This window comes from Apostichopus japonicus, chromosome 8 (genome assembly GCF_037975245.1).
Source record: "Apostichopus japonicus isolate 1M-3 chromosome 8, ASM3797524v1, whole genome shotgun sequence".
In the NCBI taxonomy this organism is placed as follows: Eukaryota; Metazoa; Echinodermata; class Holothuroidea; order Aspidochirotida; family Stichopodidae; genus Apostichopus; species Apostichopus japonicus.
Genome location: NC_092568.1, coordinates 42,681,551 through 42,706,722, shown reverse-complemented (window position 1 = coordinate 42,706,722; position 25,172 = coordinate 42,681,551). Strand labels below are relative to the sequence as shown.

Here is a 25,172-nt window from a genome sequence, read left to right as displayed (position 1 = left end):
GACTACAGAAGGGGGAGAAATAGTACGAAATGAAAAACAAAAAAGTTAGGGACAGGTTTTACAACTGCTACGAAAACCATTATCAGTGTTGCAACTCAAACGTAAATAAAGTAAAAAGTATATCGCACGTAAATAAAATATTCGTTATTTCGTTAGCTGATATCGAAATATATGATCTGATATGAAAAATAATGTGTAGGCCTAAGAGTAAGTTGGCCTGACGTTTCGATCCTAGCAGGATCGAAATGTAACGCCACATTACTTATAACATATTCTTACAAAGGCTCTTTAGTGGATAAGCAGTTTGCTAACATTTTTATTTTATTATGAAAAATAAAAAAATCCCGAACGTTTGCTTCAAGTTTTCAATTACCATCTGCGCGGTAAAAGTTACGATCGAACGAACGTTGTTTCAAACGATCATACACAGTAAGTCAATGGCGCTTCTCCATTGACTTAACTACATGTGGGAGAAATCACACACTAAAGTCCCATTGACTTTGTTGCGGCTTGTCACTGGAAAACAGACTTGCTTTTAGTCGGTTGTGGTAAGGAGCTTAGTTACTGTTAGCACGTATGGTGGTAGATGCGGCATAGGAAAAAAAGTTCATCGGGTTTTTCGTAAAAATATGCGTAAGAATGTTTGCCTAATCACAAAATACTGTTATGCAGTAGAACTTCTGAGGAATGTTGCCAAACGTGTTTATGGACTTTTAGGTGTATTTGGAGCCTTGATTTCATCATTTTATGCCATTTGTAAAATCTTGGGCGCATTTTCAAACTTAACAGTTCTGAAGCTCAACCGTTCTTCAGCCAGACTAGCCTAATGTACGTAGTTCTCACAATGAACAAAGCCTAATGTTATTGTTTTCACTTTCCAGTTTTCACCTACGGTGAAACGGCCAAAGTGGTTCAAAAGTATACTGATTTGGTGATTATATTTAGTAAAGACAATTTTTCTTTCGTATCAATCGTTTAACATGATGACAGGTGGTTCTGTTAGATGCAACAAGCGAAGTAAAAAAATAAGTCGTTCCCCTAAGCTTATCGCGGGTATACTGTGTGTTGTTACGCGGGTATACAGCATGATGTAAACTGACAAAACTGGATAGTGTATCGAACAGCATTTGTGCAAACTCGCGCGAGGGACTTACGATACCGATACACGGTAGATTAGCGCACCTTCCCCGGCTATGAATAGCATTGAATCGAATGCTCAAAAATTTTTCTCCCTTTGTAGTTGTGGTGTTTCAAAAGCGCGGAAAATACAATCCTTTATGTGGAACGTAATAATCGGTTCCAACTAATCGGTAGCGCAATGGATTTTGCCGATGCCGATTATTTACCGATTGTCTGATAATCGGCCCGATGCCGATTGTCTAACCGATTATAGGTCGAACACTACTTTCATAACAATATATCGATTTGCTATTCCTGATATTTTCACTTAGAGAAATCCAGAGGGCAATACCAGAACATCTAACCTGAGAATGAACATATAAGTCCTGAACATCATAGGTGTTTGTAACATAATAATTATAATGATCCTGTGTAAACATCATAGGTGTTTGTAACATAATAATTATAACGATCCTGTGTAAACCAGTGTTGTATGAATGAAATCTGTTGTTATAATGAAACATATGATGAGAAATATCTGGGAGCAACCCGTTATGAAACTTAAAGAGAAAAATTCCTAATTAATATTGATAGAGCTCATTTAGGGGAAAGCAAGCTTAGGTTTTTTGGAAAAATCATGCAGAATGTGAGATATACAAAGCATTACAAATATTTCTAACAGTCAATTTCTGGATCTTGTATAAGCTATCAAGTGTTGACATGTCCCCATTTCACCACACAAGGATGTTGTAGTTTGAATGAGGCAAAACATATGCATTATAAATTGTCAGTAAAGTGAGTTTAAGTAAGAATAGTTTCAACCTATTAATTGTACTATTTGCATATGCAACTTTTTTGCTGATGATAGAAAAATGTTTTTTTCCAGTTTAGTTTTTGAATCAATATACAATCCTAGAAATTTGGTGTCAGTGAGACTTTTGTGTAATCACAAAATCTGTTGCTGAACACCATTAATGTCTGTTTTTCCTATATTAAGTGCCAATCTATTTGAATTTATCTGTCAGAAATGCTGGGGAACTCATTACTGATATTTTGAAGAGCATTCTCTAAATGTTTTTGTTGGATAAAAACAGTTGTGTCATCAGCAAACATAATAAAGGAAACCTTATGAGAAGACATGTTAATATCGTCATATACATCATAAAAGTTGTGGTCCTAAAATGGACCCTTGTGGAACCCCAGTATGCAACAAATTTGTGATGAGGTAACACCATTAGTGATAACAATCACTTAAGTAACTCTGGAACCAATTTAAAGATGTTCCAGGACCCCATAACAAGTAAGTTGTTGTGGAAGAATGCAGTGGTCATTGGTGAGTGCAGCTGTGCATATCTTAATATCCAATCCTTCCAAGGTTTTGTCGACAAGATTGAGTGTCGCCATATATGTTGAGTGCTTTTTATGGAAACCATATTGATTAGGAATCAATAAGTTGTGTTTAAGCATAAAGTTGAAAAACAGTATTGAAACATTTGTTCAATCATTTTAGATATTAAAGGTAAACAGAATATTGGTTTATAGTTACACATCAGCTGCTCATTGCCAGATATCAAAATAGAAGTAATTTTTGCGATCTTAAATTCAGATAAGAAAACACCTTTGCAGAGGACAGATTAATACTGTGTGTTAGTGGAACTGTGATAGTATGCCCAACTTTCTCAACAGGGCATTTGGAACTTGATCGAAACCAGGACTTTAACCATTGTTTAGCTTTGAAATAATAAAAAGGACTTCATAATGCGTAGTAGGAAACAAAACAAAAGATTTTGTACTTTAGCGTCGATATAAAGTCAGTATTAACATGTAACAAATTGAACTGTAGCACCGTAACTAGCCGGAACGGGAACAATAACCTCTCATCTCAAACATTTTGTCAGTAGCCTATTACTTAGGGTATCGCACACACATTGCCACAAGCACACCAGCTGTAAAGTTGGGCTAGTATTACTTAGGGTATCGCACACACATTGCCACTAGCACACCAGCTGTAAAGTTGGGCTAGTATTACTTAGGGTATCGCACACACATTGCCACTAGCACACCAGCTGTAAAGTTGGGCTAGTATTACTTAGGGTATCGCACACACATTGCCACAAGCACACCAGCTGTAAAGTTGGGCTAGTATTACTTAGGGTATCGCACACACATTGCCACAAGCACACCAGCTGTAAAGTTGGGCTAGTATTACTTAGGGTATCGCACACACATTGCCACTAGCACACCAGCTGTAAAGTTGGGCTAGTATTACTTAGGGTATCGCACACACATTGCCACAAGCACACCAGCTGTAAAGTTGGGCTAGTATTACTTAGGGTATCGCACACACATTGCCACTAGCACACCAGCTGTAAAGTTGTATTACTTTGGGCTAGCAAGACTGATCTTGAAGCAGAAACCATGAGGCTAGCACAAACCTGATAGGGCTACATTGTAGTGATGAGAAATATATGTTAACGCTAGACTGATCACTCATATGCGTTCAAATCCTGGATTTCTCTCATGCTCAAATGTGCACTTTCTTTTGGATTTTTGAAAGATGAACCAAGGAAAGTTTATTTCTGACCCTTTATTGAATAAAAGGGTTTCTGCTTTGTTGCATAATGTGATTTTGTGATTTATGAACTAGCCTATGTTTGGGGTTAATTATTACTATGATTATTGGTCTGCAAATTTGCAATGTAAGTTAACAAGTTCATACTGCATACCATATCATACCCAAAAATTGTGTAATCTTTTGAATTACCTTGACTTGCTCTTTGATTCTGATATTGGAAAACTTTCAACAGAAAATAGCCTTCATAGCCATAGCAATAGATTCATGAAGGGATCAGTTAATTGTGATTACTGTTTTAGAAGCGACTTTTATTGTTGCAAATACATTTATGGTTTTGCTTGCTTGATGGGTGAACGAAATACAAGACCTTGTGGAGAAGACATCGTTGCAAAATTCCATACAACATTTATATACGTGGTGAGATTATCAAGAAACACAACAACATTAATTATCTATTTAGGTCATGTACATTGCGTCCTAAATTAAACTATATAATAACAGTCATGCGGACATGAAAATTACATAGAGCCATGTACTGAACAGTGCACTACAATCTCAAGATCATCATAGTGACATCACTCACTGACCTGAGTTGTTGTTTGTGGTCATTATAGGCTTTGCAAATTCATAAATTTGTATCGATTACAGAGACCTAAAATCAATGATTTAATTCCCTTTTTTTCTAACTTCCTGATACTCTATTTGAAAAATTCAAAAAGTATCTTGTTTAGTTTAATGTAAACTAAACTCTGTGTGAATCTTTGAGTTTTTTTTTATCTTTCATTGTTCTACTTTAAGGACTTGATGGCATATGATATATAATTTAGAAACTGGAAATACCAAACAAGGTGTGGGAAGATGTGTAGAGGAATGAATTCTTATTATTCTAACACACGAGAAACAGATAAACAAGAAAAAAATTTACTTTCATAAGTGTTGGGCTATTATTGTTATTTCAAGGGTCCTTTGCCCCCCCCCCCCAACTGAGTACACACACCAAACAGAAATAATCCTGTTTATATATATGGTATGAGAGAGGGAAGGTCATTTTTGACTCTATGTCATAGTTTGTTTCTCAGGGGAATTAAACTTGTTACTTTGTTTTATTTCTTACAGACATACATGCAGCTGCTGAGACAATATCTAAAATCAATGATTGCAACTTGGAGAACATTCACAAGACTTTATTGGGAAGATGGCTGTGTAAACCACTCACCCACCAGGAGGAGGATGAGGATGTGGTAAACTATGAGTACTTGTCCTTGCCATGTTCATATAAATCAATCACTGCTACATTCTCTAACTTTAGATTGTAATTCATCAGGGTTGTCATATAGATTGAATTAATAAAATGCTTTCTTTTCATTTTTGAAACAGACCATAAACTATTTGACACTGGATGGACAATCGAAAGAGGATGGTGAAGAGTCAGAGGAAAATATATACTTGATGAGGTAATAGTATTAATTATAATCAAGAGGATGGTGAAGAGTCAGATGAAAATATATATTTGATGAGGTAATAGTATTAATTATAATCAAGAGGATGGTGAAGAGTCAGGAAAATATATACTTGATGAGGTAATAGTATTAATTATAATCAAGAGGATGGTGAAGAGTCAGATGAAAATATATACTGATGAGGTAATAGTAGTAATTATAATCAAGAGGATGGTGAAGAGTCAGGAAAATATATACTTGATGAGGTAATAGTAGTAATTATAATCAAGAGGATGGTGAAGAGTCAGATGAAAATATATACTTGATGAGGTAATAGTAGTAATTATAATCAAGAGGATGGTGAAGAGTCAGATGAAAATATATACTGATGACGTAATAGTAGTAATTATAATCAAGAGAATGGTGAAGAGTCAGATGAAAATATATACTTGATGAGGTAATAGTAGTAATTATAATCAAGAGGATGGTGAAGAGTCAGATGAAAATATCTACTTGATGAGGTAATAGTAGTAATTATAATCAAGAGGATGGTGAAGAGTCAGATGAAAATATATACTTGATGAGGTAATAGTAGTAATTATAATCAAGAGGATGGTGAAGAGTCAGATGAAAATATGTACTGATGAGGTAATAGTAGTAATTATAATCAAGAGGATGGTGAAGAGTCAGATGAAAATATATACTGATGAGGTAATAGTAGTAATTATAATCAAGAGGATGGTGAAGAGTCAGGAAAATATATACTTGATGAGGTAATAGTAGTAATTATAATCAAGAGGATGGTGAAGAGTCAGGAAAATATATACTTGATGAGGTAATAGTAGTAATTATAATCAAGAGGATGGTGAAGAGTCAGATGAAAATATATACTGATGAGGTAATAGTAGTAATTATAATCAAGAGGATGGTGAAGAGTCAGATGAAAATATGTACTTGATGAGGTAATAGTAGTAATTATAATCAAGAGGATGGTGAAGAGTCAGATGAAAATATATACTTGATGAGGTAATAGTAGTAATTATAATCAAGAGGATGGTGAAGAGTCAGATGAAAATATGTACTTGATGAGGTAATAGTAGTAATTATAATCAAGAGGATGGTGAAGAGTCAGATGAAAATATATACTGATGAGGTAATAGTAATTATAATCAAGAGGATGGTGAAGAGTCAGATGAAAATATATACTTGATGAGGTAGTAGTAGTAATTATAATCAAGAGGATGGTGAAGAGTCAGATGAAAATATATACTTGATGAGGTAATAGTAGTAATTATAATCAAGAGGATGGTGAAGAGTCAGATGAAAATATATACTTGATGAGGTAATAGTAGTAATTATAATCAAGAGGATGGTGAAGAGTCAGATGAAAATATGTACTGATGAGGTAATAGTAGTAATTATAATCAAGAGGATGGTGAAGAGTCAGATGAAAATATATACTTGATGAGGTAATAGTAGTAATTATAATCAAGAGGATGGTGAAGAGTCAGATGAAAATATGTACTTGATGAGGTAATAGTAGTAATTATAATCAAGAGGATGGTGAAGAGTCAGATGAAAATATATACTGATGAGGTAATAGTAGTAATTATAATCAAGAGGATGGTGAAGAGTCAGATGAAAATATATACTGATGAGGTAATAGTAGTAATTATAATCAAGAGGATGGTGAAGAGTCAGGAAAATATATACTTGATGAGGTAATAGTAGTAATTATAATCAAGAGGATGGTGAAGAGTCAGGAAAATATATACTTGATGAGGTAATAGTAGTAATTATAATCAAGAGGATGGTGAAGAGTCAGGAAAATATATACTTGATGAGGTAATAGTAGTAATTATAATCAAGAGGATGGTGAAGAGTCAGATGAAAATATCTACTTGATGAGGTAATAGTAGTAATTATAATCAAGAGGATGGTGAAGAGTCAGATGAAAATATATACTTGATGAGGTAATAGTAGTAATTATAATCAAGAGGATGGTGAAGAGTCAGATGAAAATATGTACTGATGAGGTAATAGTAGTAATTATAATCAAGAGGATGTTGAAGAGTCAGGAAAATATATACTTGATGAGGTAATAGTAGTAATTATAATCAAGAGGATGGTGAAGAGTCAGGAAAATATATACTTGATGAGGTAATAGTAGTAATTATAATCAAGAGGATGGTGAAGAGTCAGATGAAAATATATACTGATGAGGTAATAGTAGTAATTATAATCAAGAGGATGGTGAAGAGTCAGATGAAAATATGTACTTGATGAGGTAATAGTAGTAATTATAATCAAGAGGATGGTGAAGAGTCAGATGAAAATATATACTTGATGAGGTAATAGTAGTAATTATAATCAAGAGGATGGTGAAGAGTCAGATGAAAATATGTACTTGATGAGGTAATAGTAGTAATTATAATCAAGAGGATGGTGAAGAGTCAGATGAAAATATATACTTGATGAGGTAATAGTAGTAATTATAATCAAGAGGATGGTGAAGAGTCAGATGAAAATATATACTTGATGAGGTAATAGTAGTAATTATAATCAAGAGGATGGTGAAGAGTCAGGAAAATATATACTTGATGAGGTAATAGTAGTAATTATAATCAAGAGGATGGTGAAGAGTCAGGAAAATATATACTGATGAGGTAATAGTAGTAATTATAATCAAGAGGATGGTGAAGAGTCAGATGAAAATATGTACTTGATGAGGTAATAGTAGTAATTATAATCAAGAGGATGGTGAAGAGTCAGATGAAAATATCTACTTGATGAGGTAATAGTAGTAATTATGATCAAGAGGATGGTGAAGAGTCAGATGAAAATATCTACTTGATGAGGTAATAGTAGTAATTATAATCAAGAGGATGGTGAAGAGTCAGATGAAAATATATACTTGATGAGGTAATAGTAATTATAATCAAGAGGATGGTGAAGAGTCAGATGAAAATATATACTTGATGAGGTAATAGTAGTAATTATAATCAAGAGGATGGTGAAGAGTCAGGAAAATATATACTTGATGAGGTAATAGTAGTAATTATAATCAAGAGGATGGTGAAGAGTCAGAAAAATATATACTTGATGAGGTAATAGTAGTAATTATAATCAAGAGGATGGTGAAGAGTCAGATGAAAATATGTACTTGATGAGGTAATAGTAGTAATTATAATCAAGAGGATGGTGAAGAGTCAGATGAAAATATGTACTTGATGAGGTAATAGTAGTAATTATAATCAAGAGGATGGTGAAGAGTCAGATGAAAATATGTACTTGATGAGGTAATAGTAGTAATTATAATCAAGAGGATGGTGAAGAGTCAGATGAAAATATATACTTGATGAGGTAATAGTAGTAATTATAATCAAGAGGATGGTGAAGAGTCAGATGAAAATATGTACTTGATGAGGTAATAGTAGTAATTATAATCAAGAGGATGGTGAAGAGTCAGATGAAAATATATACTGATGAGGTAATAGTAGTAATTATAATCAAGAGGATGGTGAAGAGTCAGATGAAAATATATACTTGATGAGGTAATAGTAGTAATTATAATCAAGAGGATGGTGAAGAGTCAGATGAAAATATATACTTGATGAGGTAATAGTAGTAATTATAATCAAGAGGATGGTGAAGAGTCAGATGAAAATATGTACTTGATGAGGTAATAGTAGTAATTATAATCAAGAGGATGGTGAAGAGTCAGATGAAAATATGTACTTGATGAGGTAATAGTAGTAATTATAATCAAGAGGATGGTGAAGAGTCAGATGAAAATATATACTTGATGAGGTAATAGTAGTAATTATAATCAAGAGGATGGTGAAGAGTCAGATGAAAATATGTACTGATGAGGTAATAGTAGTAATTATAATCAAGAGGATGGTGAAGAGTCAGATGAAAATATATACTTGATGAGGTAATAGTAGTAATTATAATCAAGAGGATGGTGAAGAGTCAGATGAAAATATGTACTGATGAGGTAATAGTAGTAATTATAATCAAGAGGATGGTGAAGAGTCAGATGAAAATATATACTGATGAGGTAATAGTAGTAATTATAATCAAGAGGATGGTGAAGAGTCAGATGAAAATATATACTTGATGAGGTAATAGTAGTAATTATAATCAAGAGGATGGTGAAGAGTCAGATGAAAATATATACTGATGAGGTAATAGTAGTAATTATAATCAAATTAACAAGTCCATTCAAGGCTAAAGAAGTCATAAAGGGAAATATATTTTACTTTAGGTACACTGAGTATATATAAGTATCAATCAATGGATATGTCATTCACAGTACAACTCTTATTCAACTATATAGTCATAGTTGTTGAATACAGGTGGAGGGGGGGGTGGCAAGTATCAATCAATGGATATGTCATTCACAGTACAACTCTTATTCAACCATATAGTCATAGTTGTAGAATACAGGTGGGGGGGGGGGGGAGGGGGTGGCAAGTATCAATCAATGGATATGTCATTCACAGTACAACTCTTATTAAGCCATATAGTCATAGTTGTAGAATACAACTGGGGGGGGTGGCAAGTATCAATCAATGGATATGTCATTCACAGTACAACTCTTATTAAACCATATAGTCATAGTTGTAGAATACAGGTGGGGGGGGGGAGGGGGTGCCAAGTATCAATCAATGGATATGTCATTCACAGTACAACTCTTATTCAACCATATAGTCATAGTTGTAGAATACAGGTGGGGGGGGGGAGGGGGTGCCAAGTATCAATCAATGGATATGTCATTCACAGTACAACTCATATTCAACTATATAGTCATAGTTGTAGAATACAGGTGGGGGGGGGGAGGGGGTGCCAAGTATCAATCAATGGATATGTCATTCACAGTACAACTCTTATTCAACTATATAGTCATAGTTGTAGAATACAGGTGGGGGGGGAGGGGGTGCCAAGTATCAATCAATGGATATGTCATTCACAGTACAACTCTTATTCAAACATATAGTCATAGTTGTAGAATACAGGTGGGGGGGGAGGGGGTGCCAAGTATCAATCAATGGATATGTCATTCACAGTACAACTCATATTCAACTATATAGTCATAGTTGTAGAATACAGGTGGGGGGGGGGGAGGGGGTGCCAAGTATCAATCAATGGATATGTCATTCACAGTACAACTCTTATTCAACCATATAGTCATAGTTGTAGAATACAGGTGGGGGGGGGGAGGGGGTGCCAAGTATCAATCAATGGATATGTCATTCACAGTACAACTCTTATTCAAACATATAGTCATAGTTGTAGAATACAGGTGGGGGGGGAGGGGGTGCCAAGTATCAATCAATGGATATGTCATTCACAGTACAACTCTTATTCAACCATATAGTCATAGTTGTAAAATACAGGTGGGGGGAGGGGGTGGCAAACGTACATTTTTTATTAAACCATATAGTTGTAAAATATTGGTGGGGTAAGGGGATGGCAAACATGTATGTGTTTTATTAAACCATAGAATTTTACATCTTTTTTCTCCTTTTTTTTCGTGGATTACAGTCATAGTTAGTGTTGCAGCGTTGTTAAATTGTACTCAGGACCAGTTTTATTATTATCCAGAAGTATTCACTAACAGTGTTCTTTGTCCTTTTCTCTCGTCGGAATTACAGAATTAGATACTTGTTAGAGCTTGAAGAACCAGGAAAAACAGTAGAAGTTCTTCTGAAAATGGCAGATGATGTGAGTTTTTGACATTTTGAATATAATTATATTACCACGGTGTCATACCATATTACCATGATCTCATACCATGATGTCATGCTATCTTACCATGATGTCAAATGAAACACTCTGTAAGTAAACTCTGTGGTTTGCTTACTGTGATATACTCTGTAAGTAAACTCTGTGGTATGCTTACTGTGATATACTCTATAAGTAAACTCTGTGGTATGCTTACTGTGATACACTCTGTTAGTAAACTCTGTGGTTTGCTTACTGTGATATACTCTGTAAGTAAACTCTGTGGTTTGCTTACTGTGATATACTCTGTATGCAAACTCTGTGGTTTGCTTACTGTGATATACTCTGTAAGTAAACTCTGTGGTATGCTTACTGTAATATACTCTGTAAGTAAACTCTGTGGTCTGCTTACTGTGATATACTCTGTAAGTAAACTCTGTGGTATGCTTACTGTGATATACTCTGTAAGTAAACTCTGTGGTATGCTTACTGTAATATACTCTGTACGTAAACTCTGTGATCTGCTTACTGTGATATAGGGATGAAACATTCTAACATTTATCTGGCAAGCCTATAAAGACCAAAGAGTTAAAGAATTAACTAGGTCTGTGTTGGTTGTATTTGCTACTTAAAATTTGGCATAGTCAATGCATAAATTACTTCACCAGAGGTAGTTCATTATGTGACGAATATCTCAACATCAAACAGCAACATTTTGTATAAAATAGTTATTTTCACTTTCCTTGCATGTTTGGTTCACTCCTTGCTTAAGTTGGTGCTGTTATTAAATGTTTGAGACACTGAGATGACTAGCTGTGTTGTTGTTTTCTCTCAATGCCTTCTAGGAGTCCACATCTTTCTCCACAAGACTAAGAACATTAAAATGTCTCCTTGATATCTCAGACTCAGAGATGCTTCAGAAGATTTCAGGACAAACGCTGCAACAATTATGGTGAGTTGTCAACAACAGTGGTGAGTTTCCAGTTACTTGGCAGTATCTGCCAATAGTTAATAGTTTTGAATATAATAAATTGATCAGAAAGCTTTCCAAGCAGCCATGCATTAGTCCATCAATAGAAAACTTTCCAAGGAACCATGCATTAGTCCATCAATAGAAAACTTTCCAAGCAGCCATACATTAGTCCATCAATAGAAAACTTTCCAAGGAACCATGCATTAGTCCATCAATAGAAAACTTTCCAAGCAGCCATGCATTAGTCCATCAATAGAAAACTTTCCAAGGAACCATGCATTGGTCCAACAATAGTCTTGAATATAATAAATTGATCAGAAAACTTTCCAAGCAGCCATGCATTAGTCCATCAATAGAAAACTTTCCAAGGAACCATGCATTGGTCCAACAATAGTCTTGAATATAATAAATTGATCAGAAAACTTTCCAAGCAGCCATACATTAGTCCATCAATAGAAAACTTTCCAAGGAACCATGCATTGGTCCAACAATAGTCTTGAATATAATAAATTGATCAGAAAACTTTCCAAGCAGCCATACATTAGTCCATCAATAGAAAACTTTCCAAGGAACCATGCATTGGTCCAACAATAGTCTTGAATATAATAAATTGATCAGAAAGCTTTCCAAGCAGCCATGCATTAGTCCATCAATAGAAAACTTTCCAAGGAACCATGCATTGGTCCAACAATAGTCTTGAATATAATAAATTGATCAGAAAACTTTCCAAGCAGTCATGCATTAGTCCATCAATAGAAAACATTCCAAGGAACCATGCATTGGTCCAACAATAGTCTTGAATATAATAAATTGATCAGAAAACTTTCCAAGCACCCATGCATTAGTCCATCAATAGAAAACTTTCCAAGGAACCATGCATTGGTCCAACAATAGTCTTGAATATGATAAATTGATCAGAAATTTTTCCAAGGAACCATGCATTGGCTCAACAAGTTCCTTGTCAATCTTGACTCTTGAAAATATTTTGTCTTTTTGGTTACAGTTGATGAGAGTTAAATTTGGACATAAAACAGAAAATTTAAAGTAACAGCACTCGTTTGACTGCTTTACTGATTTAAAGATGTAGTATGTTAGAGATTTACAAACTGAAAATTGTATAGTTAATTTTTTCCAATTAATGAAATGTTCAATTTCTTTTATGTTTTTGTAGGGAGCATCTTCAAACTGTTTCTTATCTTAGTGAGTTGGAGGAGCTGAACTTTAATCTAGACTTGAAGACATTCCTACAGGCAAACAAACAAGGTTTGGTGAGAGGAATGCTGCGAAAACACAGTCAGGAACCAAAGGTAATGAGATATTTACTGAGATGTAAACAGAGCTAACAGGAATCAAAGGTAATGAGGTATTTACTGAGATGTAAACAGAGCTAACAGGAATCAAAGGTAATGAGATGTAAACAGAGCTAACAGGAATCAAAGGTAATGAGATATTTACTGACATGTAAACAGAGCTAACAGGAATCAAAGGTAATGAGATATTTACTGACATGTAAACAGAGCTAACAGGAATCAAAGGTAATGAGATATTTACTGAGATGTAAACAGAGCTAACAGGAATCAAAGGTAATGAGATATTTACTGAGATGTAAACAGAGCTAACAGGAATCAAAGGTAATGAGATATTTACTGAGATGTAAACAGAGCTAACTGGAATCAAAAGTAATGAGATATTTACTGAGATGTAAACAGAGCTAACAGGAATCAAAGGTAATGAGATATTATTGAGATGTAAACAGAGCTAACAGGAATCAAAGGTAACAAGATATTTACTGAGATGTAAACAGAGCTAACAGGAATCAAAGGTAACAAGATATTTACTGAGATGTAAACAGAGCTAACAGGAATCAAAGGTAATGAAATATTTCTGACATGTAAACAGAGCTAACAGGAATCAAAGGTAACAAGATATTTACTGAGATGTAAACAGAGCTAACAGGAATCAAAGGTAATGAGATATTTACTGAGATGTAAACAGAGCTAACAGGAATCCAAGGTAACAAGATATTTACTGACATGTAAACAGAGCTAACAGGAATCAAAGGTAACAAGATATTTACTGAGATGTAAACAGAGCTAACAGGAATCAAAGGTAACAAGATATTTACTGAGATGTAAACAGAGCTAACAGGAATCAAAGGTAATGAGATATTTACTGAGATGTAAACAGAGCTAACATGAATCAAAGGTAATGAGATATTTACTGAGATGTAAACAGAGCTAACAGGAATCAAAGGTAATGAGATATGTACTGAGATGTAAACAGAGCTAACAGGAATCAAAGGTAATGAGATATTATTGAGATGTAAACAGAGCTAACAGGAATCAAAGGTAATGAGATATTTACTGAGATGTAAACAGAGCTAACAGGAATCAAAGGTAATGAGATATTTACTGAGATGTAAACAGAGCTAACAGGAATCAAAGGTAATGAGATATTATTGAGATGTAAACAGAGCTAACAGGAATCAAAGGTAACAAGATATTTACTGAGATGTAAACAGAGCTAACAGGAATCAAAGGTAACAAGATATTTACTGAGATGTAAACAGAGCTAACAGGAATCAAAGGTAATGAGATATTTACTGAGATGTAAACAGAGCTAACATGAATCAAAGGTAATGAGATATTTACTGAGATGTAAACAGAGCTAACATGAATCAAAGGTAATGAGATATTTACTGAGATGTAAACAGAGCTAACAGGAATCAAAGGTAATGAGATATGTACTGAGATGTAAACAGAGCTAACAGGAATCAAAGGTAATGAGATATTATTGAGATGTAAACAGAGCTAACAGGAATCAAAAGTAACAAGATATTTACTGAGATGTTATCAGAGGTACCAGTTACTAAAGGTAATGAGATATTTACTGAGATGTAAACAGAGCTAACAGGAATCCAAGGTAACAAGATATTTACTGAGATGTAATCAGATCTAACAGGAATCAAAGGTAATGGGATATTTACTGACATGTAAACAGAGCTAACAGGAATCAAAAGTAACAAGATATTTACTGAGATGTAAACAGAGCTAACAGGAATCAAAGGTAATGAGATATTTACTGACATGTAAACAGAGCTAACAGGAATCAAAGGTAATGAGATATTTACTGAGATGTAAACAGCTAAAGGAATAAAGGTAATGAGATGTTTACTGACATGTAAACAGAGCTAACAGGAATCAAAGGTAATGAGATATTTACTGACATGTAAACAGAGCTAACAGGAATCAAAAGTAACAAGATATTTACTGAGATGTAAACAGAGCTAACAGGAATCAAAGGTAATGAAATATTTCTGACATGTAAACAGAGCTAACAGGAATCAAAGGTAACAAGATATTTACTGAGATGTAAACAGAGCTAACAGGAATCAAAAGTAACAAGATATTTACTGAGATGTAAACAGAGCTAACAGGAATCAAAGGTAATGAAATATTTCTGACATGTAAACAGAGCTAACAGGAATCAAAGGTAACAAGATATTTACTGAGATGTAAACAGAGCTAACAGGAATCAAAGGTAATGAGATATTTACTGAGATGTAAACAGAGCTAACAGGAATCCAAGGTAACAAGATATTTACTGACATGTAAACAGAGCTAACAGGAATCAAAGGTAATGAGATATTTACTGACATGTAAACAGAGCTAACAGGAATCAAAGGTAATGAGATATTTACTGAGATGTAAACAGAGCTAACAGGATTCAAAGGTAATGAGATATTTACTGAGATGTAAACAGAGCTAACAGGAATCAAAGGTAACAAGATATTTACTGAGATGTAAACAGAGCTAACAGGAATCAAAGGTAATGAGATATTTACTGAGATGTAAACAGAGCTAACAGGAATCAAAGGTAACAAGATATTTACAGAGATGTAAACAGAGCTAAAGGAATAAAGGTAATGAGATATTTACCGAGATTAGTGAGCTTGAGCCCTACCTAATATCACTGATAAGTTGGTTACAAGTGTAAGCTAGTAAGCCACTCTCTGGGATGATTTGTTGCTATCATGATGTTGCTCCTACAGACAAGTCTAAACATAGCAGACTGTGCTGCAGCATACTGTCTTAAACTTTCAGCTCAAACAGGTATTGCAGTTTAACCTTAGTCCTAAGAACTAATAATTAATAATCTCATTATCATTGAGTTAATAATTCATGTAACAATAAGGCACTAAGATTGACAAGAGTAACAGTTTCAATCTTGTTACTAGGATGATCTGTAATATAGAGCATAATGAATTGTGGTGAAAGTGACCAAATTTTATACACTAAAATCTGCCACTACCAAATGTCCTAGATTCAATACTTTATATAATTCTTGCTAATCTTCCACGTTACCAAACCTCACAAATAAAATTTCTTGGTCATTTATAGACGATCGTGACAATCAGCTACTCGAAAGTTCAATCAAAATCAACACATAAGTATAGCCTTTACCTGGACCTGTACATTATTAGCCTTGATCAATGAGTGGTTCGTAACTATGATTAAAAAGTGAATCAGCCAATGCATTAAAAATATGCACCCCAAGAACCTCGGAAAACCCATATTGACATACCAACAGTCAAGCAACACGATAGTTAAGCTAAGCCACAAATGTATGCTAACTACAAAGACCATCGACTGTAAAGTTGATCTCTGCATAACAGTAGTACATCCCTCTAAACCTTGGATAATTTAAATGCCAGCTAACTGCGACACAATTTCTGCTAATGTACAAATGGTTAAGCTTGATTTTCCCATTGACTTAGTGTGTTGTCAGGCTGCCAAGTGGTTAGAATTATAAGACTATTCGGTGAGAGTTTTAGTGCGAGCTAACTGCAACACAATTTCAGCGAATAAACAGATGGTTATTCTTGATTTCCCATTGACTAGTGTGTTGTTAGACTGCCACATGGATAGAGATATGTGACAGTATTCGGTGAGAATTTTAGTGCAAGCTTATTTGAGATACAAGTTGAGCGAACAAACACAGGTTAGACTAGGCTGCTTCCATTATCTTTTTGTGTTGTTACGCTCCCATGCGATTGGAAGAAGTGCCACATTCTTTTCTTTATAAGGCTGGACTTTCGGTGAGCATAGCGTGGGCCTATATGTAATTTTTCTCGCCCATGTAGGTTACTAGCTGGTTGAAAAAGAATTAAAAACAACTGGAGTGCAAAAATTGCCCACCGTCTACTGATATTTTCACTGCTAGAGAGTTCAGGTCCTATTCTTCACATGTAGGATTATGCTAAGGCATTCTGTATGTTAGACTCTGGTTCACGCTAATGTGCACTTGTACAAGAAGTTAGATTGTGATTTGGTTTCAATTTTTATTAAGATTTTTAATCTTAAAATTTCAGGAAACTTGTCCTTGCAAAACGGCAACAAAAGTTATTGTACCCACTTGGCTGACTGGGCAAACAAGAAAATTAGCTTTTTAGATTCCTGCAGTATTTATTCACATTTCCTTACTTATTTTCATGGAAGTTTTGCTTCTGCGGAAGGATAAAATACTGCGTATAAACACTATTTTTGCAGAATGTTTGGATACCTTTTGACTCTAAATTAAGAGTGCTCTTTTGTTCAATTTGCTATTGTGTTCAAATTGGCTTAGTAAAAGCTTGACCGTGGCTGTGAATGTAACTGTATAGCGTGGAGGGTAGTTTGGAGACTGTGCACTCAAGTGTGACTCATTTTATCTGGCTGTGCTCATTATAGCCACAGATAAATCTACCGGTCCGTACTCGGCAGTTAGATTTGCGAGGCTTCCCTAAACAGAGTCCATCAATAACACAGGTTCATTTAACCTTTGACCTTTCAGGCTCTAAAGTTAATTGCTGACCTTTGTCTCAAGTACAATGTGATGGATTTTAACCTCTGGAATTGTTTGGTCCAGCAAATGGTCAAGTTTAAAATGGTGAGTAACATTTAGAAAGGTTAACTAATGAAAGTCATATTTGTAATTTGTTTATACGAATAGCTGGATTGTATCTATCGTTACTAAAAGTTATGGAACCATGTTCTCAACCATAATCATGAAACAGTCATAACCACACATCACTGTCTGTGAATATTGCTTGAAGCAGCCTCTCCTGTGGTTACAATGTTGTGTTTAATTGCTCCAAAATGTTGTTTATGCTTTATTCTTAAGGTGTGCTTTGAGCTGTATGTTCATAAGTTATGTTATATTTGCTCTGAGAAGTTATTTTCTGCAAATCACCACTAACAACCACAACATTCTCCTCACTTCAGAAAGACTCCAACAAGCTGTTCCTGAAAAACCCACCATCGCCTACAGACATCCACGCAACCTACGAGACCTTCTTGTGCATGCTGCTGTTCCACCTCTAACTTCTAACTCTACACCCATTCAGCATGGTACTTTCAAATGTTATCATACTTCGAGATGCATCGTCTGCAGCCACCACATTGTTGAATCCAATTGCATCACCAGCCACAGCATGCAACTCACATACAAGACTAAGGGTCACATCACTTGCACAACCACTAATGTCATCTATCTGATCTCTTGTAGAGTTTGCGGCATCCAGTATGTTGGCGAAACCAAAACCACCCTCAAGAAGCGATTCTATGGTCACAGATCCACAGTCAACACCATGAAGACTGAGACCCCAGTTGGAGAACACTTAAACCTCCCCAACCATACCATTAATGACATGTCTCTTCAGGGAGAACATGACTAACCTTTCTTCTGCTCCCCCCCTGCATATCCCCTTGTTTCCCCTTCTGTCACCCCTCTTCTTGTAGCTCTCTTCCACCTTTTTTCTACACACTTTTCTAGTTTTCTCCCTACCCTCTTCCCTTAATCCTCTCTTTGTCCCTTCATTGTTTATCTCCTACCTCTCCTATTTCCCCTGTTGGTTTCTTTCTTCCATCCCTTGTCTACTAATCCTCTTACATCTATCTCTTTTGTGTTCACCCTGCTCATTAATCTGTCTGTATTCTGTGCATATATTTGTCCCTTCTGTTAGTGTAACTTGTCATTCAGCCTCTGAAGAAGATCCTGCTAGGATCGAAACATCAGGCCCTCTTACTTTTACACAAGTTATTTTCTAAATGAAATCAACAAATATATCAAAGCTTTAATAATAGTCAATAATTCTTGATTTATTTAAATTTCAGTTCAGTGATTTAGAACAAGTGTTACACAGTATCAGTGGTATTGGTGAACTTCAACAGATTCCTTGTGTGGGTCCTGCCTGGTGCAGCATGTTGCTACAGCCATTCAAGACTGGTAAGAGATAAATATTTGAGTCTATTTAAGATCACTGACTAACGATGATTGGTTAGGTACTTGCAGGATTTATACTAATATGGAGAATTCGGTGAACGTGTAAGGTATAGTACTGCTCACTCTTTGTAGTGAGCAGTATATGTAAGGTATCTAACTGTGTAAGGTATATAACTGATCACTCTTTGTAGTGAGCAGTATATGTAAGGTATGTAACTGTGTAAGGTATCTAACTATGAAAGGTATATAACTGATCACTCTTTGTAGTGAGCAGTATATGTAAGGTATGTAACTCTGTAAGGTATATAACTAAGGTATATAACTGATCACTCTTTGTAGTGAGCAGTATATGTAAGGTATCTAACTGTGTAAGGTATATAACTAAGGTATATAACTGATCACTATTTTGAGTGAGCAGTATATGTAAGGTATCTAACTGTGTAAGGTATCTAACTATGTAAGGTGTATAACTGATCACTCTTTGTAGTGAGCAGTATATGTAAGGTATGTAACTGTGTAAGGTATCTAACGATGTAAGGTATATCACTGATCACTCTTTGTAGTGAGCAGTATATGTAAGGTATGTAACTGTGTAAGGTATCTAACTATGAAAGGTATATAACTGATCACTCTTTGTAGTGAGCAGTATATGTAAGGTATCTAACTATGTAAGGTATCTAACTATGTAAGGTATATAACTGATCACTCTTTTGAGTGAGCAGTATCTGTAAGGTATCTAACTGTGTAAGGTATCTAACTGTGTAAGGGATATAACTATGTAAGGTATATAACTGATAACTCTTTGTAGTGAGCAGTATATGTAAGGTATGTAACTGTGTAAGGTATCTAACTATGTAAGGTATATAACTGATCACTCTCTTGAGTGAGCAGTTTATGTAAGGTATGTAACTGTGTAAGGTATCTAACTATGTAAGGTATATCACTGATCACTCTTTGTAGTGAGCAGTATATGTAAGGTATCTAACTGTGTAAGGTATATAACTATGTAAGGTATCTAACTTTGTAAGGTATATAACTAAGGTATATAATTGATAACCCTTTTGAGTGAGCAGTATATGTAAGGTATCTAACTGTGTAAGGTATCTAACTATGTAAGGTATCTAACTATGAAAGGTATATAACTGATCACTCTTTGTAGTGAGCAGTATGTGTAAGGTATCTAACTATGTAAGGTATATAACTATGTAAGGTATATAACTGATCATTCTTTTGAGTGAGCAGTATATGTAAGGTATCTAACTGTGTAAGGTATATAACTATGTAAGGTATATAACTGATCACTCTTTGTAGTGAGCAGTATATGTAAGGTATCTAACTGTGTAAGGTATCTAACTATGAAAGGTATATAACTGATCACTCTTTTGAGTGAGCAGTATATGTAAGGTATCTAACTATGTAAGGTCTCTAACTGTGTAAGGTATCTAACTGTGTAAGGTATATAACTAAGGTATATAACTGATCACTCTTTGTAGTGAGCAGTATATGTAAGGTATCTAACTGTGTAAGGTATCTAACTATGTAAGGTATATAACTGATCACTCTTTGTAGTTTTCTTTGACACCTTTCAAGTTTTTCAAAAATGATTGATAACATTTCTCTTTCATTTCCTTTCAGCTCGTGTTCCTCTTTCAGATGAGGAGAGGACAGCGTGTAGAAGAAGTCTCATCCTCCTCCACAGGTACATGTTAACTTAAAAACAATATATAACCAGAAAAAGACTGAAACAGCAAAGCATATCCTCAACTCATTTACAGCAAGAGAGGAAGTGACATTTGAACATAACCACAACACCTTTTAAATGGTATGAATGTGGTTGTCACAGATTCATTTTGCTCCCCTGTTTGGCTGGATCACATATCCCATAGAACACTGTACAAATCCCTGTTTACTAATCTTACAATTGATAAGCCTCCAAAATCCCCCTTTAAGGTATTATGCTTTCCAAATTCAATATTACTTGTATTGTTTAGGTCTATTCTCAAAGCTGAAAGTTAGTGTAATCACAGACTAGGAGTAAGCTGGATCATGAGTTCCTTGATAATATCTTTTGAATTCGTTTAATTTTCATGATATGGTTTGTTTGTTATTTCATAACTCTCTTGATTTCATCTGTTCATGTTATAAGTTTGATGTCATTTCTATTTGATGTTATGATTCCATAATTTGTTTTCTATTTTATGAGTACATGATGTCATTTATTTCAGTAAGTCCCATTTATTTTTGGTATAGTATCATTTACAAATGTTTGAATTATGAATACAAGCAATAGTTCAAAATCAGAATTTGATATGGGCTCCCTTCTTTAGGTAATTCTTCAGTAATTAATATTACCTAGCCATGCCCCAATTAGTTTGTTCCTCAGTAATTAATATTACCTAGCCATGCCCCAATTAGTTTGTTCTTAATTTCAGCTGTCCAGTTACCTGTGACCTAGATGTCTTGAAACTAAAGGACTGCTTCTGTCAAGTTGAGATGTTTCCAGAGGCCTTGGCCTGTCTCTTTCACCTTCCAATTACTGAAAAGTCTGAAAAAATAAAGGTAAACCTCAAGCTGCCTTTGTATAAAACAATGTAATAAACATAAGTGATTGGTGGTAGGAAGAATGTTATGACATAAACAAGTCCTGCATGATGGTCAGCATATGAATTATTGTCTTGATTGTTGGAAAACTGTTCTCCATTCAACTAAGTGTGCTTCCAGCTCTAGGTGTGTATCATTGGCTTAAGTTAAATGGATTAGCAATTAATTATCCAACAAACTAAGTGTGCTACCAGCTCTGGATGTGTATATGTATTGGCTTAAGTTAAATGGATTAACAATTAATTATCCAACAAACTAAGTGTGTTACCAGCTCTGGATGCATATATGTATTGGCTTAAGTTAAATAGATTAGCAATTAATTATCCAACAAACTAAGTGTGCTACCAGCTATGGATGTGTATATGTATCGGCTTAAGTTAAATAGATTAGCAATTAATTATCCAACAAACTAAGTGTGCTACCAGCTCTGGATGTGTATATGTATCGGCTTAAGTTAAATAGATTAGCAATTAATTATCCTACAAACTAAGTGTGTTACCAGCTCTGGATGTGTATATGTATCGGCTTAAGTTAAATGGATTAGCAATTAATTATCCAACAAACTAAGTGTGCTACCAGCTCTGGATGTGTATATGTATCGGCTTAAGTTAAATGGATTAGCAATTAATTATCCTACAAACTAAGTGTGCTACCAGCTCTGGATGTGTATATGTATCGGCTTAAGTTAAATAGATTAGCAATTAATTATCCAACAAACTAAGTGTGCTACCAGCTCTGGATGTGTATATGTATCGGCTTAAGTTAAATAGATTAGCAATTAATTATCCAACAAACTAAGTGTGCTACCAGCTCTGGATGTGTATATGTATCGGCTTAAGTTAAATAGATTAGCAATTAATTATCCTACAAACTAAGTGTGCTACCAGCTCTGGATGTGTATATGTATCGGCTTAAGTTAAATGGATTAGCAATTAATTATCCAACAAACTAAGTGTGCTACCAGCTCTGGATGTGTATATGTATCGGCTTAAGTTAAATGGATTAGCAATTAATTATCCTACAAACTAAGTGTGCTACCAGCTCTGGATGTGTATATGTATCGGCTTAAGTTAAATGGATTAGCAATTAATTATCCTACAAACTAAGTGTGCTACCAGCTCTGGATGTGTATATGTATCGGCTTAAGTTAAATGGATTAGCAATTAATTATCCAACAAACTAAGTGTGCTACCAGCTCTGGATGTGTATATGTATCGGCTTAAGTTAAATAGATTAGCAATTAATTATCCAACAAACTAAGTGTGCTACCAGCTCTGGATGTGTATATGTATCGGCTTAAGTTAAATAGATTAGCAATTAATTATCCAACAAACTAAGTGTGCTACCAGCTCTGGATGTGTATATGTATCGGCTTAAGTTAAATAGATTAGCAATTAATTATCCAACAAACTAAGTGTGCTACCAGCTCTGGATGTGTATATGTATCGGCTTAAGTTAAATAGATTAGCAATTAATTATCCAACAAACTAAGTGTGCTACCAGCTCTGGATGTGTATATGTATCGGCTTAAGTTAAATAGATTAGCAATTAATTATCCAACAAACTAAGTGTGCTACCAGCTCTGGATGTGTATATGTATCGGCTTAAGTTAAATAGATTAGCAATTAATTATCCAACAAACTAAGTGTGCTACCAGCTCTGGATGTGTATATGTATCGGCTTAAGTTAAATAGATTAGCAATTAATTATCCTACAAACTAAGTGTGCTACCAGCTCTGGATGTGTATATGTATCGGCTTAAGTTAAATGGATTAGCAATTAATTATCCAACAAACTAAGTGTGCTACCAGCTCTGGATGTGTATATGTATCGGCTTAAGTTAAATGGATTAGCAATTAATTATCCTACAAACTAAGTGTGCTACCAGCTCTGGATGTGTATATGTATCGGCTTAAGTTAAATGGATTAGCAATTAATTATCCTACAAACTAAGTGTGCTACCAGCTCTGGATGTGTATATGTATCGGCTTAAGTTAAATGGATTAGCAATTAATTATCCAACAAACTAAGTGTGCTACCAGCTCTGGATGTGTATATGTATCAGCTTAAGTTAAATAGATTAGCAATTAATTATCCAACAAACTAAGTGTGCTACCAGCTCTGGATGTGTATATGTATCGGCTTAAGTTAAATAGATTAGCAATTAATTATCCAACAAACTAAGTGTGCTACCAGCTCTGGATGTGTATATGTATCGGCTTAAGTTAAATAGATTAGCAATTAATTATCCAACAAACTAAGTGTGTTACCAGCTCTGGATGTGTATATGTATCGGCTTAAGTTAAATAGATTAGCAATTAATTATCCAACAAACTAAGTGTGTTACCAGCTCTGGATGTGTATATGTATCGGCTTAAGTTAAATAGATTAGCAATTAATTATCCAACAAACTGAGTGTGCTACCAGCTCTGGATGTGTATATGTATCGGCTTAAGTTAAATAGATTAGCAATTAATTATCCAACAAACTAAGTGTGCTACCAGGTCTGGATGTGTATATGTATCGGCTTAAGTTAAATGGATTAGCAATTAATTATCCAACAAACTAAGTGTGCTACCAGCTCTGGATGTGTATATGTATCGGCTTAAGTTAAATAGATTAGCAATTAATTATCCAACAAACTAAGTGTGCTACCAGCTCTGGATGTGTATATGTATCGGCTTAAGTTAAATGGATTAGCAATTAATTATCCAACAAACTAAGTGTGTTACCAGCTCTGGATGTGTATATGTATCGGCTTAAGTTAAATGGATTAGCAATTAATTATCCAACAAACTAAGTGTGCTACCAGCTCTGGATGTGTATATGTATCGGCTTAAGTTAAATGGATTAGCATATAGGCCAGAGATTGTCATGCAGCTATTTACAGGGGGAAAAAAGTCCTTTAAAGAACTGTGGCAGGTTCTCAACATAAAATTCTTGTAGAATGTTCAGCGATCAGACATTCAACCAGTAGTAATGAACCATTTAATTTTCACCGATCTTATTTCATCGTCTCAGACATTCTTGGAGACTGTAGATTCTCTTGTCCTTTCTGACCAACTGAGAGCTTTAAAAGCTTCCAATCATCTCCTACCAGAGACCCACAGGGTGAGATTCATCTTAATATTTCTGTAAAGATTTCAATTTTTTCAGTTTAATTAGCTAGCTCAATATTAGTTTGAGCTTTTTTAGTGTAATTAAACAATGTTACCAAGCTGGTAATTACTGGAAGCAGATCTATAGCTTGCCGCTGAAGTTCTTGTTTTAGTCAATTTCAACACTCCTTCCTTCAGGTTATAAGAATGCATGGTGTGAGATTGTTATGAACAGATCTGCTACAATCACACCATATTATTCATTTCATAACATGTAAGTTGGACATAACGTAAAATGTAGCACTGAATGTGTCTCATGTGCTATGCTTTATTGCTATATTTAGACTCATTTTGTATACACTAGCCACAAATTA

The 25,172-nt window shown here is 34.7% G+C and overlaps 1 protein-coding gene across 1 annotated transcript in view; it reads left to right on the top strand.

Moving 5' to 3' along the window:
• Positions 1 to 25,172, top strand: part of LOC139972102 (kinetochore-associated protein 1-like) — a 126,980-nt gene that overhangs the window by 98,809 nt on the left and 2,999 nt on the right. Inside the window, exons 50-59 of the mRNA XM_071979034.1 lie at positions 4,811 to 4,935; positions 5,072 to 5,148; positions 10,794 to 10,863; positions 11,709 to 11,815; positions 13,008 to 13,143; positions 17,669 to 17,764; positions 18,991 to 19,102; positions 20,735 to 20,798; positions 21,532 to 21,658; positions 24,722 to 24,811. Coding sequence (XP_071835135.1) covers positions 4,811 to 4,935; positions 5,072 to 5,148; positions 10,794 to 10,863; positions 11,709 to 11,815; positions 13,008 to 13,143; positions 17,669 to 17,764; positions 18,991 to 19,102; positions 20,735 to 20,798; positions 21,532 to 21,658; positions 24,722 to 24,811 — 1,004 coding nt within the window. The remainder of the gene's footprint in view (positions 1 to 4,810; positions 4,936 to 5,071; positions 5,149 to 10,793; positions 10,864 to 11,708; positions 11,816 to 13,007; positions 13,144 to 17,668; positions 17,765 to 18,990; positions 19,103 to 20,734; positions 20,799 to 21,531; positions 21,659 to 24,721; positions 24,812 to 25,172) is intronic.